The sequence below is a fragment of the Cavia porcellus genome, unplaced genomic scaffold (assembly GCF_034190915.1).
Source record: "Cavia porcellus strain 051 isolate PalLab524CR breed Dunkin Hartley unplaced genomic scaffold, mCavPor4.1 scaffold_9, whole genome shotgun sequence".
In the NCBI taxonomy this organism is placed as follows: domain Eukaryota; kingdom Metazoa; phylum Chordata; class Mammalia; order Rodentia; family Caviidae; genus Cavia; species Cavia porcellus.
In genome coordinates this window covers 5638721-5650973 of record NW_026947492.1, presented here as the reverse complement: position 1 = coordinate 5650973, position 12253 = coordinate 5638721, and the positions used below count along the sequence as shown (strand labels likewise).

Sequence of the window (12253 nt, the reverse complement as noted above, 5' to 3'; positions counted from 1 at the left end):
TGATCAGAAGATCTTGCTACAGAGCTATGAATCTGGTGGCTCAGAGGATACCCTAGTGGCTAATGACCACCTTCTCAATTCTGCAAAGGCGTTTTTCCTTCCTTCTGGTGCTGAGTATTCCAAGGCAGCAATGACCCATAACGCCTCTTAGAATGGCTGGGAAATGCATACTGCTTCTCATGAAGAAGGGCAAGGATCTTGTTTGGCTAGAACTCCAAACTTGCTAGGTAATCAGTTATCAGGCACTGGAGAGGTGGAGGGAAAGCTCTTAGACACTGTGTTGGATACACAACTATTAAATAAAATCAAAACACACTGGTGAGTTCACGTGAATTGTTATATCCTTTAATAATGCAAAGGTGTAAACTTCATAAAGGCCTCGCTGATTATCTACACAATGTTAGCATTCTTATTAGTAGAAAAATGTGATTCAAACCTGCCGTATAAATATTCCAAATATGAGCAGAGAAACCCCAGGGCATGTGGCATGAGACCAGAGATGACACAGAGCACAAAGGCTAGGTGGACGAGAAGATGAGCAGAGCTCACTCTTGCAGGGCTCTTGGACGACCGCTGTTAAGGATTCCTGGTGCCGACGGAGGCTTCACCAGGATCTCAGCATGTAGAGCCAGCACACACTAACGAGGCCTATGGAAGGGCAAACTATTCCTGGTCTCCGACCAGCTGTGAGGACCCTATGGCTTTCCCCGCTGAGGGCTGCCTAGCTGAGGGCACAAGGCCATGTCAGTCTTCTCCATGTTTAGGGCTGGATTTCCAAAGATCCCTTTAGCAATGCACCATTCCTCTCCTGTGGGTGGGCTTGGGACCAGGCTGAGGCAGGTCATCGAGCTGAGCTCCCACAGGGTGAATACACGGAATTCTACTCGGGGGATGAGGGAGCCAAGAGAACTGCCCTCTCTGCAGCTCTTCCTAACTTCTTAGTCTCATGCTGGGTTCCGCAGGCACTGTACTCCTCTCTCTATGGCTCTGCACTGTGCCTGAGAGCTGTCCTTGTCACTGCCCTGGGGGGGGGCACACTAAACCAGGGCTCCAGGGCACGGATTTGGGACTGGGGTCAGGTGCTGCCTGCAGCTCAGGGCCTCTATGCAGAATTCGGGGACACTGCAGGTGCCAGCATAAGTGACTCTGCTCTCAGGCCACAGCTTGGAGTTGGAGTCGGGTAAATACCCAATGGGAAAAACTAGTCTTTTTAACATTAAAAAATCACAATGAAAAAAATATATATAGAGAATAAAAGAATGAAAATCAAACTTGTACGGAGATGTTCGGAGAAGCAACAGGTCGTATGATAAATGACCATAACAGGGGAAGGAGTTTTTATTTGGTAGAAGGTCTTTTCCCATGCTCACAAGCTGACAGGGATTCAGCCCCGGGTCTTTATGCATCCCATACCAAACCCATCCACCCCCTCTCCGGGGTGAACTCCAGAACAGCACACGGGGGCACCTGGCTTTCCATGAATGCACTAAAAGTGTCACCGAACATCTAATAGGCTGGGAGGCTGAGAGGCTGAGCCGTTCTGAAGAGCTGACAGGCTGAATGCCTGCCAGATCCCCTAACACTCTGGGCCTGAGTGATTTGGGAGTGGCCTGTTTCTCCCCTTCTGTACTTCTGAGCAAGCACAGAGAAGGTGAGCGGCTCATGCCTGGTTCACAGTGGAGGCTTCCAACCTGTCTAGTATAGGGATGCTCATGGGACAAGGTGGGTCATGGTTGAACCACAACCCCCAGGACTCAAAGGCTCTGTGCTGACCTATGACGCACTGCTATGCAGCACAGGAATCACTTCCACTAGGAGACAAGCACCTTTCAAAGCTGATGTGTTGGATGCATCACAGTTTGCCCTTCTTCCTAGAGACAGCTGAAGGTGCTGGTTATGATACTGGGGGCACAGTATTAATTTATCCATCAGCGGAGCACAGGTGAACGACCATGGATGGCTGTTTCAACACAGGCACTTAAATTCTCAAATGCAAGCAAAGCCAACTATTACTGGAGGGCAGAGGAGGGGACAAAGTTAGAATGAGGGGGCATGTGGTGATTTCAATAATCTGAGGCAAGCTTTAGAAGATGCCTAGTATTCTTCCTCTGCTACAAAAAAATGCAACAAGTAGCAGATATGCAGAGAATTCTCTGTGAACCTAGCATAATGCTTTATTTTTTTTTAAATGAGGTTTAAGGGAAGAGCTATCAAATTCTTTTTAATGCCATTACAAAAGGGGCAAATTCCTTATGAAGTGGCACAAAGGGATATGTGAATGGCAAAATGTCAGGAGGTAAAGCTTTTTCCAACTGCAAAACTTTCCTCGTCCGCATAGAACGCTCGCTGAGGGGCTGTGGTGGGGTCATGGTGGTTCTGATGGGGTCCTTCCAAGGGGGGCACTGGTCATTTTCAGAGGAACTGAGCTTTTAAGCAAATTTAATTTTTGTGGTCAAGTTTCTAACAGAGCAGAAGAAGAGTCACTGCAGAGAAAAGCAAGGAGGCAAAAGTGTAGGATGCAGAACTGCCTCCCAGGGTGGCTGTAGGCACCAAGCCATGGGTCCCCACAGAGAAGATGGTTGTTTAAAAATAAACGTGGTGGTGGGGATGTGCCAGTGGCATCCACGGTGACAAGGGCGACAACAGACACAGGGAGGGGAGGGGAAGGAAAGAGAAGGCAGAGACAGAAACAGAGAAAAAAATAGATAAAAAGAAAAAAAATAGGTCAAATATCGGAAAACGCAAGAATTCAAGGTTAATTCAAGTTAGTAAATTAAACTGACAAAGGTTAGAGGAGGGTTCAGTGCGGTATCAACACCACAGGCCAGGTCAGAAGCTCAGCAATGCCAGAAGCAGCACAGCAGGGTTAATTCTGGGGTAAGGGGCCAGCGAGCAAATGAAATTAAAGTGAGAGGACAGGAGCCTCCAGAGGGGAGCGCCAGGGTGTGGGTAGCAAGGTGTCACCTTCGCTAAGTGATGCCCCTTAGGTGCAGCCATGAGCAGCTTCTTGTCTCCGGTGTCTGCCACTGGAGACCGCCTGCACTAGGGTGGGCACACTGGGCACGGGGCAGTATCGCCTTTGTGGTGAAGCAGACCTTTCCTCCCAGTGCCTAAACCTCTACCATGGGGCTGCTGGAGTCTTGCAGACCTCACCTTCCACTACCTTGCTCACCACAGGGCTCAGCCACAAATGTATGTTCGGTGATGCAAAGAGATTTTATCCCTGGGTCCCAATGCTATGGCCAGGAACATCCAACCAAGCGTAGGCCACCTCCTCCCAACGCCTGGGCAGTGCAGCTGCACAGCCGTCCTGCACCAGGCAAGCACCCCCAAGCCTGCTCTGGCTTAACTGGGCACCTGGATGATGGACAACGAGGGCTCTTGAGGACCGAAGTCTCCCTAGTATTTTTGTCATTCAGAAATAAATGCTGCTGCCAGTACCCAGCATGGGAATCCAGAATGCCCAAGCAACCTGCTAATGAGACCTCACTGCAGGGAACAGTCACCGTAAGAAATCCGTCTTGCTGTCTTGAGGCTTCTGAGGCCTGTTTTTGCCCCCACTTCCTATGTGTCCCACAAGGCAGAGAGGATCTGGACACTCACATTGTACCATTAATATCAAAGAAACACTGACCAAAGAACATAAGAAGAGGCAGAGGAAAGGAAGGGCCACTCCATTTGGACACCCTATTAAGCAATAAAGAAGACATTTCCTGCAATCACACCCAGCTGCCTTCCTTCAGCACCGTCCTTCAGACTCCCCAGCACATGCTGGGGAGCCCCATAATGCAACTGATGCCTGGGATCTGCAGCTTAACTCTCACCTGCCAACTCACCGGAGGCCTCATATGTCTCCCAAACACACTCATTCACACACAAACAACCGTTAGGAACCGCACGCTGATCTCTGTCTTGCTGTTGCGTCGCTGTATCATTATGTACATACCCGCGTGTCGCAGGCAGCCTACATCCTCTCTGGCCTGTCTTCCCCCTGGCAGGAGCAATCCTGACACCTGAGCCAAATTTCTCGGCAAACTCTACAGACAGGGCAGGCATGGGGCGCTCCCCAAGGCCATTGTCCTGCCACACGTGAGTGGGCAGTGTGTGGAGCCCCCCCAACAGGCTGCAGCTGTGTATTCTGTGCCCCTCTCCTGCCTGTGGCCGGCATTTGTCTGGCCTGGAAAAACAAAGTGATCTCTCTCTACACAGGGATTTGGCCAATGAGGGGATCAGCCAGCAGATCAAGGTGGCTGGGCTGCAAGCAGAACTCTCACTTTATTCCCACACTTGAGTTGGTCCTGGATCCCCAGAGACAGATCTGCATCTCTAAGAGCTCGGGGGACACCACGGTTTCTAGCAGACTAACTGCCTTTCATCCATGGTGCTTTCCAGCATCTGTTTTCTCCACTTGTTCCATTTCAAGAGGTTCAGTTTAATCTCTGTGTCAGTGGAGAGGCTCTAGACAGATATGGTTTATAACTAACTGGGAACCATGTATTTCTTCTCTTGGAGTCCCCACAGAGAAGAGATTTGGACCATGGCTGTGTATATAAAGCGAATGTCAAAAAGAAAGCACACAAAGCCGTTCCATGGTCCTGGTGTGGAATGGTAGATGGCAGATAAGGTCTCATAAAGGATCCTTACTCAACAGCATCTGAGGCAAGGCAGGAGCTGGGGCATTTCCCATCTGAGGGGGTCCCATGGACTGGTTAGCATCAGTTGTTTAAGGCAGAAACAGAGAGGACCTTTTCCCCAGGATGCTTGGTCAAGCCTTCCTGGGGGTCCAGTTCATCTCAACCCACTGCACAGAGGTACAAGGCAAAACTAAGCTTTGCATGGTCAACCAGTCATGAGATGGCTGTAAGCAAGCAAGTTGTCAGGGTCGTTCAGGCGCATTAGGAGGTGCAGCACTTGTGCATTAATTTAAAGCAGGAAACTCACAGAAAGCAGAGGCAGCTGTACCTGGGATAGCCGTGGGCTGGGCTGAGGTCTTGAACACAAAATGAGCCGGCTTGGATTTTCCTTGTTGGTTCTCAGCCACCACGGAGACTTCATACTCGGCGTTCCATTCCAGCGACTTGAGCATGACGTGGTCGCTGCCAGATGGGAGCCTGATCTCTGGTTTCCAATCAGAGGAGAGCTTTGGGAGGAATCAGCAGGAGAGGCACATGACACCAGAAAGCTTTAATAAAAATGAGGTGAGGCAGGCTGACAGGCAAAACTTGGGGAAGTAAAAAATGATTGGTGTAACATTTTTAAAAATAGGAAGCAATGATGAGACTTTTTTTGATACGCCTGAAAAATCCCAAGGATTACACAGATCAGGTCAACCTTGCGTGTTTGCAAATGTAAACAGTAGTGCACACTGCTGTGGTCTGGGTCTAACCCCTGCAAGGTCCCACCACCCTCAGGGCATGCAGAGCTCAAGCACTGTCCTCAGCCTCAGGCTGAACTCTGGGATCCTGGGGAGAGAGGCCTGAGAACATCCTAGAAGGGTAAAAAATACATTGGTAATCACGTTTCAGAATGCTGCTTGCATTCAGGTGTATGATTCTCTTTTCTGACAAGTAAATAGTGCAAAGATTCCAATTTTACTAAAAATAAAAACTATCATTTATCAAGCACCTACACTGTGCCAGACACTGTACTAAAGGCCATCCACACACTTTCTTATTGTGTCTCTCTGAAAAGCTGCAGAGGTTTTGTTTGGGCCATACTAAGTCTCATGACGGGAATATGAGAGAGAGCTCAGGTGACTTCCCAAAGTCACCTTCCAGGGAGAGGGAAGCAAAGTCTGTACTGGCTGAAAGCTGTTTTGTGCTTTCATGGTAGGAAGCTGTGCAAATCTATGGAATTGAATTGGATTTTATATTCCATGTAGGTGACGTGGGCTTTACAACTACAGCTGATTAGATGGGGTCCTGCCAGCAGGCCCAACCTTGGGATGCTCACAGGACCCACATGAGTGTCCCACTCAGAGATCATGCACTCTTCTAGACAGGCCTGGAACTCAAGTAGAGTTCTAGTTACATGAGAAAGAACTGTCCGCAAGTAACTCTCTCTGGTTACAGTCTGCACATGCCCCAGTGAGTCTATACTGAACAGGAGTTTACACAACTGTTAGGAGATTAGCTTCTTAACACAACAGATGTGGGAGAAGATCTGATGACCGCTGCAAAGTCTTCCAATGACTTTGTACTTCCGCAGCCCCACCCTTTTACAAACTCTGGCTTTTGCACAAGGCATACGCCCTGAGGTACACAGGGGGCAGGCAACAGCCTTTAACAAATGCTTACTGGAAGACAAGGACCTTGGCAGCACTGTCCAGTGGCTACCACAGGCCCAGGGCCGAGGCTGGAGGGACAAGCTATCCTATAGCAGAGGGGTCTTACCCAGGCACACTGGTTTGTACCAGCTAACAAGATGCCTTTAAGAATGTGACAGTTCTTATTCCAGGGCCTGGGACTATTACAGGGAAACGTTAACGGGGGAATTCTAGTTTCTCAGAGTCTAATCAGGCAGTAGGAGTTGTGCTGTAAGTTAGTTTGCATATTTCAGTATGGGCCTCTGTTTTAATCTGAAACAAAAAATTAAGCTGCCTGTCTTTGCTCTTTTTTCTCTGTCTTCCTTGACAAACATCATTACAAAAGAGAAAGCTAGCCTGTAAAGCATCTATTCAATAAAGTCGACATTGTCTTATACAATACATATTAATAATACATGACGATATTTGACAAATATTAAGTTTTGAATGAAAGAAAGGATTGTCAAGGTTGCTGAAATCTCTGTATCTCAGCATTTTGCTGCAGTCATCACTGTAGAGTCACAAGGGCTGTCCAAGCTAAGTGACACTGGCGATGGCCACCTATGGGAGGAGAGTCACAATGGCTGCCCAAGCTAAGTGACACTGGCGATAGCCACCTATGGGAGATGATTCTAGACTGACCCTACATTTTAGAAGTAATATTAGTTAGATTGATAGAGATTTTCAAGTATCAAACATATCTCCACTTCTTTGTATGTAACTGATTTTTGCAATGACTTGATAAGTAATTTATACCCATTTTATGAATGAAGAAATGGAGGTTTTGGAATGCTGAGTGACTCATTCAGTTCATTTGCTGCTAAGTGGTAAGGCTGGAATCCAATACCATGCATAGTTAACCCTAAAATCATGCTCTCTCTACTGGGCATACCAGTCTAACAATGGCCAGAGGCATTTCTTTTTACTGTACCCACTGCTTCCAATGGCATAGGAGGGCCACCTGCCCTGTCCCTGCATCCTTCTCTGCAGTGAGAAGTCACAGGGACATGTCATTCAGTCGCATCTCCAGGACAGACCTCCTACTAGAGCTGCCCACTGGATGAGTGTCCACAGGGGACTCAAGACGTGTCACCAGTTTAAGATCCTTATGGGATGAGTATGTCACTCTCACAGGGCTGAACACAAAGCAGAAGGAGAAAGCGAACTTCCTGGATAACACCTCATTCTGCATTACCTGAAGAAAGGATCTGCTCTGGTTCATTATCTTTCACCATCAGGAAGCCCTAGAAACAGGGTGTTCCCGACGCCCAGATACGGACTCTACCTCTCCCAGCAACTGTACTGTTGCACTTGGCAACAGACATGTGTCATCTTAAAACCCAGAAAGCCAGAGAGTGATCCTCAGTCTGGGCATTGGGGTGACAGAGATCTTAGGTGGGAGGTGAACAAGCTGGAAGAAGAGCCTTAGAGCCACGATCATTATTAGACAAAAGTAGATCTGGGGTGCAGAGGCAAGAGCAGGTGCTGGAATCTGTCCTGCACTGGCATCTGAAGACAGCCCTCTGTAACACCAGCAGCCAAGCTCTTCAGTCCGCCCTGCACTCAAACTCCGGCTCACTGAACTGTGAGAGTGCCAGGCACTGATTCTGCCTGCAGCAGCTGCAGCTACCTCATCTGCAAAGTGGAGCTAATTCTAAGACCTACTGCTCAGGGTTTCTGGGCTGAGAATGCACCTTCTTCACACAGTGTCCAGCCCAGAACGTACCACGTTAAAAAAAGTCACCATTAGATCCTAGGTCAACATTTGTCAAAAAACTCTGCAAATGGCAGGATAACTTTGTAGAAAAAACTCAAGAATCAGAAAAGTCACCTGGGATGTGAGTTTGCCACTGTGTCAGTCATTTCAGAAATTTTCAAAGGCTCCCAGAGTGGAAATGGCTTAATAGCTGAAAGTCAGTCTTGGGATTTTAAAATCCTGGCCAGGGTCCCTGAGTCTCCCACCTGTCCTACGGACTTGAATGCTGTCGCCCTGCCAACACAGGTGTCAGGGTGGCAAAGCCGGACGTGGGGTCTAGGGAGGAGGCCACTCACCGCTCTGTACTTGACCAGATAGTGTCTGATGGGGGAGCCGCCATCATCCTGCTTGATCAAGTTCACCTTAATGGAGTTCCCATCTTCTCCCATCTGCCCTTCGAGCTTAGGTGCGCTGGGCTCTCCTGAAATAGTCAGTGAACACACATGAAATTTCAGTGCGCAGAAGGGTAAGTGCATCCATCAGAATGGAATGCAGTGAGGGGCGAGGCTGGCACTTTTCTTGCTTTTTCAGAAACCCAAATGCAATAAATGGGAGACATCAAATTCCACTTAGCTCTATCAGTCCTAGCTCAAACCGAGAGTGCCTTTCTGGAATGTTCCGGAACCACTGTCCTATTAGCAACGTCCTTTTTCCATTTTAGTAAAGGCCTTTTTCTGTCTCTGTTCTCTTCTTGATACTTTCATGACTGCAGTTTTAATTCTTATAAACCTCACATATTTTGATTGACAGCGTGATATATGGAAAATGTAAGTCTTTGAGTAAAAACGTATCCATCGAGTTAATTCTCCAAATAGTGAAGTTCTTCCTCTGGCACAGTACTCGTCCCAGAAGCCTGAGGGTCTGACCCCAACAGGAGTGCATGGTGCTGAGTTCTTGTAACTGGCTTTCCATGAATTAAATTTTATTGCTTAGGATCATTTTTAAAAAGTGTCTAATTGTGGTGAAATAAAACACAGCTTGCCAGAGGCAACTTTCCTTTAAGTATACTGCATTTATGGTTTGACAAAATGAGTGATAATCCTTGCCACTTTAATGAATCAAAGCAACAACCATTAAAACCTTTTTGTTTGTGAGAGGAGAAAGAACAAAATGGCTTTAGCATTTCTCAACAGCAATAACAGAAAAAGGTCATTTTCTTCTTTATTTGTCGTGCAAGTTCCCTCAGATTGTAGAGCTGTGACTCCAAGTTCAATTAGGAAGATGAACTTGTATGTGACAAACTGTAAGAGGTGGAGGTTGCTGACTTTCTCTAAGAGAAGCTGTTCCATTAGTGTATGCCGAGAGGGACAAGGTGAGGGAATTTCTGATGTAAAGGGTTAAGTTAAAATTCCAAGGACGTTAGGAATCCTACGCTTTCTAGGATAAGCGACATCTGCCGTCTATTTGCAGATCACAGAGAACACTTCGGGGGGAGTTACAATAGGTACCTTCCGGGTGGGTCACCCTGGATTGCTCTACGTGACACAGAATGGCAAACGTGTGGCAGAAGAGCCAGGAAGAGGCTTGCCACCAGGCTGTGCCCCCAAGCACTCTGTGGCTGGCAAAGACAGTACCTAGCTTGGTCTCCTTGCTCAGTCACTTTGGGGACCCCTACAGGAGGAACCAGAGAGGGAAACGTAGTGCACAGCCCCGAGGCCCAGCCGCACACACAGCATCGGGCACTCGTCAGAAGTGCAGACTTGCCCCGTGGTAAGCATATTTGGAAGCCTGTGAGTACATTTAGGCTTGAGAAATGGTAGTCACGGGGACATGTATACCCCTGCAGCAAGGACAGTCTACAATTTTGATGACTGAGGGACATCTTATAGAACATTTATGTTTATTATTTGTTTTCTTCAACCAAATCATTAAAGAAAAACCCAAGAATGCAATGATAAATGGGTTTCAGGCAAGGGTTTGTCCTGTTTTTAGACTACTATCTAGCCAGACCCCAACTGTTAAGTGGAAAATACTTAGAAATTTAGTTTAGCTATGCCAGCTATGTAGGCTCTTCTGAGTCTTGAGCAGTACTCCCATGATGTCTGAGCATTATAAATGTCCAGCACTGAAAAGCAACTCAGTGTACCCTGTTTCGGAGGAGGGCATGCGCTCTGGGTAAATTCAGTCTTGCTGAATGAATCGAAGAACAAGATACAATAGAACCTGGTAAGTTCTATTTGCTGCCTGAATTAGGGTGACCAAGTCTTCTCAGGGAGTCTGGAATATTTTAGATTTTAGCACTGGAAGCCCAAATTGAATGACTGGTGACCACAGCATCAAAGGGAAGTGGACAGCAGTCATTGCAACTTTCTGCACTGAGGATCACAACGTGAACAGTGTGCTGGACGACCTCTTTGCCTAAGGAAGGAGGGGATTTTCATCAGGCAGTGTGGGGGCCCTTCCAACCTAACCACCAGGCTAGAGCACAGGTTCTCCAAGCCTCTTTGAGACAGAAGTCATGGGAGCTGCACTCCTGCATTTTCCTTCCTGCTCTTCCTGAGAATGGAGCAGTGTAGGTTTCCAGGGCGGGGTCAAGACCACAAAACACCTTCTCAGAATTCTATTTTGTGGGGTGTCTGATGCCTTGGCCATAGCACTTAGTCTCTACGTTTGCAAAATATGGGCACGGGATCCAGAGCTCTCTGGGGCTCCGTCATGGCAGGACAGTAACAGTCATCGCCCTGGAGGGAATCAACTACGTCTCAGCTATTTCCATGATACCGTGGAACACCGAGGACACAATGTGTGACCTCCGGCCAATCTGAGAGAGAGTCACACTAAGATCAAGAATTCCTCATCTCCAAGGTACACAGTTGTCCCAAGTCTCTTTAAAGTCATTTGGACAAAAATTCCTCCAAGCAATCTTCGTAGAGCTCAATAGCCATGATGAAGGTAAACTTTTATGTCTGGATTTGCTTCAGAGAAAATATAATTGGAATCGCACAAAACTAAACTCTAAAATTTGCACCATAGTTATAAGATAGTTCTAACATTTAACACAGTTAGAACACTATAATTTGTTATCAACTTGTCTGAATGACTACTGTGTTACTCTGATATTCTCTTACTATTTAGAGTATTTTATATTTATAGTATTTTATATATTTCATACAATGTATAGTTATACCATTTTGAATGGTTTATGGTTTAATCAACAAATATGTACTGAACATCTACTGGGTACCAAGTAGTCTATTAGTACATGAAGTCATCCAAGGGAATGAGATACACTTTTGCTAGCTAAATGAAAACATTTAGTTGTGTTAATTCTTTAAAAAAATATTGAGGTCTCTGTATAGAAATATATTCTTTCCTATTATAGTACTTCTAAGGGAATATCATTTTCAACTAAAATCATAGAGATTTTGATCAACTTGTAGTTTTATAACTTGTAAGTATGTTCAGGTTTGGAAGAAGAGGTTTATTTAACCAATTGTCTTATTCATCTTCAAATGTTTACTGTCAGCTATTTTTCTTAAAAATTAGAAGTGGAGCTAAAAAACCTTCCCAGACTCTGCACAAAGCCATGCTTGTCAAGGAAAGGGCTTTTACAGAAGGAACAAGGGCCCGGTATTCAGGAGGCTCACTGTTTAATTGAACACACTAGCAGAGGAAATGATTTAAAGGGTCCCGAGGTTTTGGGGTGGTTGCTGTAACTGAAATCATTCTGGGCAATTTCAGTAAAACCAATCTTGTAATTATTTGTAAATGCCAGTTTGTGAGTCAGCAGCAATAGGCAGGTTGCCCCAAGAAGACCCCTGGGGTTAATTATACCCTTTGAGTTTAGCCTCAGCTGTGATTCAAAATTTTCCCCAAAATATTTTATGTAAAGATGAAAGCAGCATTGCCTTAAAAATTAACCTTGCCAATAATAAATAAGAAATATTGGGCAGTTCTGGTATTTTTTCCAGCAGAACATAAATCATACATGGGAAAATAAAAAACCCCTGGACTCAGATGGATTATAGGTAGAGCCTATGAAATTCCGCCTTAGAAGCCATAATTGAAATGTGTATTTCTGGCCGTGGAGGTTGTCAGTTCTTCTTTTGCAATGCTAGACTTCTGTGCCCTTAATTCTCAGTCGGCTGCACGCCCTTCGTCTCATCAGCAGGAGCTCTGGGGTTAGAAAGTCCTGCTGGCTGTATGAATGCCAAGACAAAAATGATAGCCAGTCCTGGGCACTGGGAAGCATT

The 12253-nt window shown here is 46.3% G+C and overlaps 1 protein-coding gene across 14 annotated transcripts in view; it reads right to left on the bottom strand.

Moving 5' to 3' along the window:
• Positions 1-12253, bottom strand: part of Ncam1 (neural cell adhesion molecule 1) — a 287828-nt gene that overhangs the window by 11630 nt on the left and 263945 nt on the right. For 10 of the 14 annotated variants that reach the window (XM_063255767.1, XM_013155502.3, XM_063255765.1 and 7 more), the window contains 2 exons: positions 8357-8481; positions 4963-5140 (listed from right to left, as the gene is read on the bottom strand). In XM_063255767.1, the coding sequence (XP_063111837.1) occupies positions 4963-5140; positions 8357-8481 (303 nt within the window). Of the gene's footprint in view, positions 1-323; positions 2541-4962; positions 5141-8356; positions 8482-12253 lie in introns of those variants that run through there. The other 4 variants (XM_063255774.1, XM_063255775.1, XM_063255776.1 and 1 more) reach the window with 1 other exon arrangement.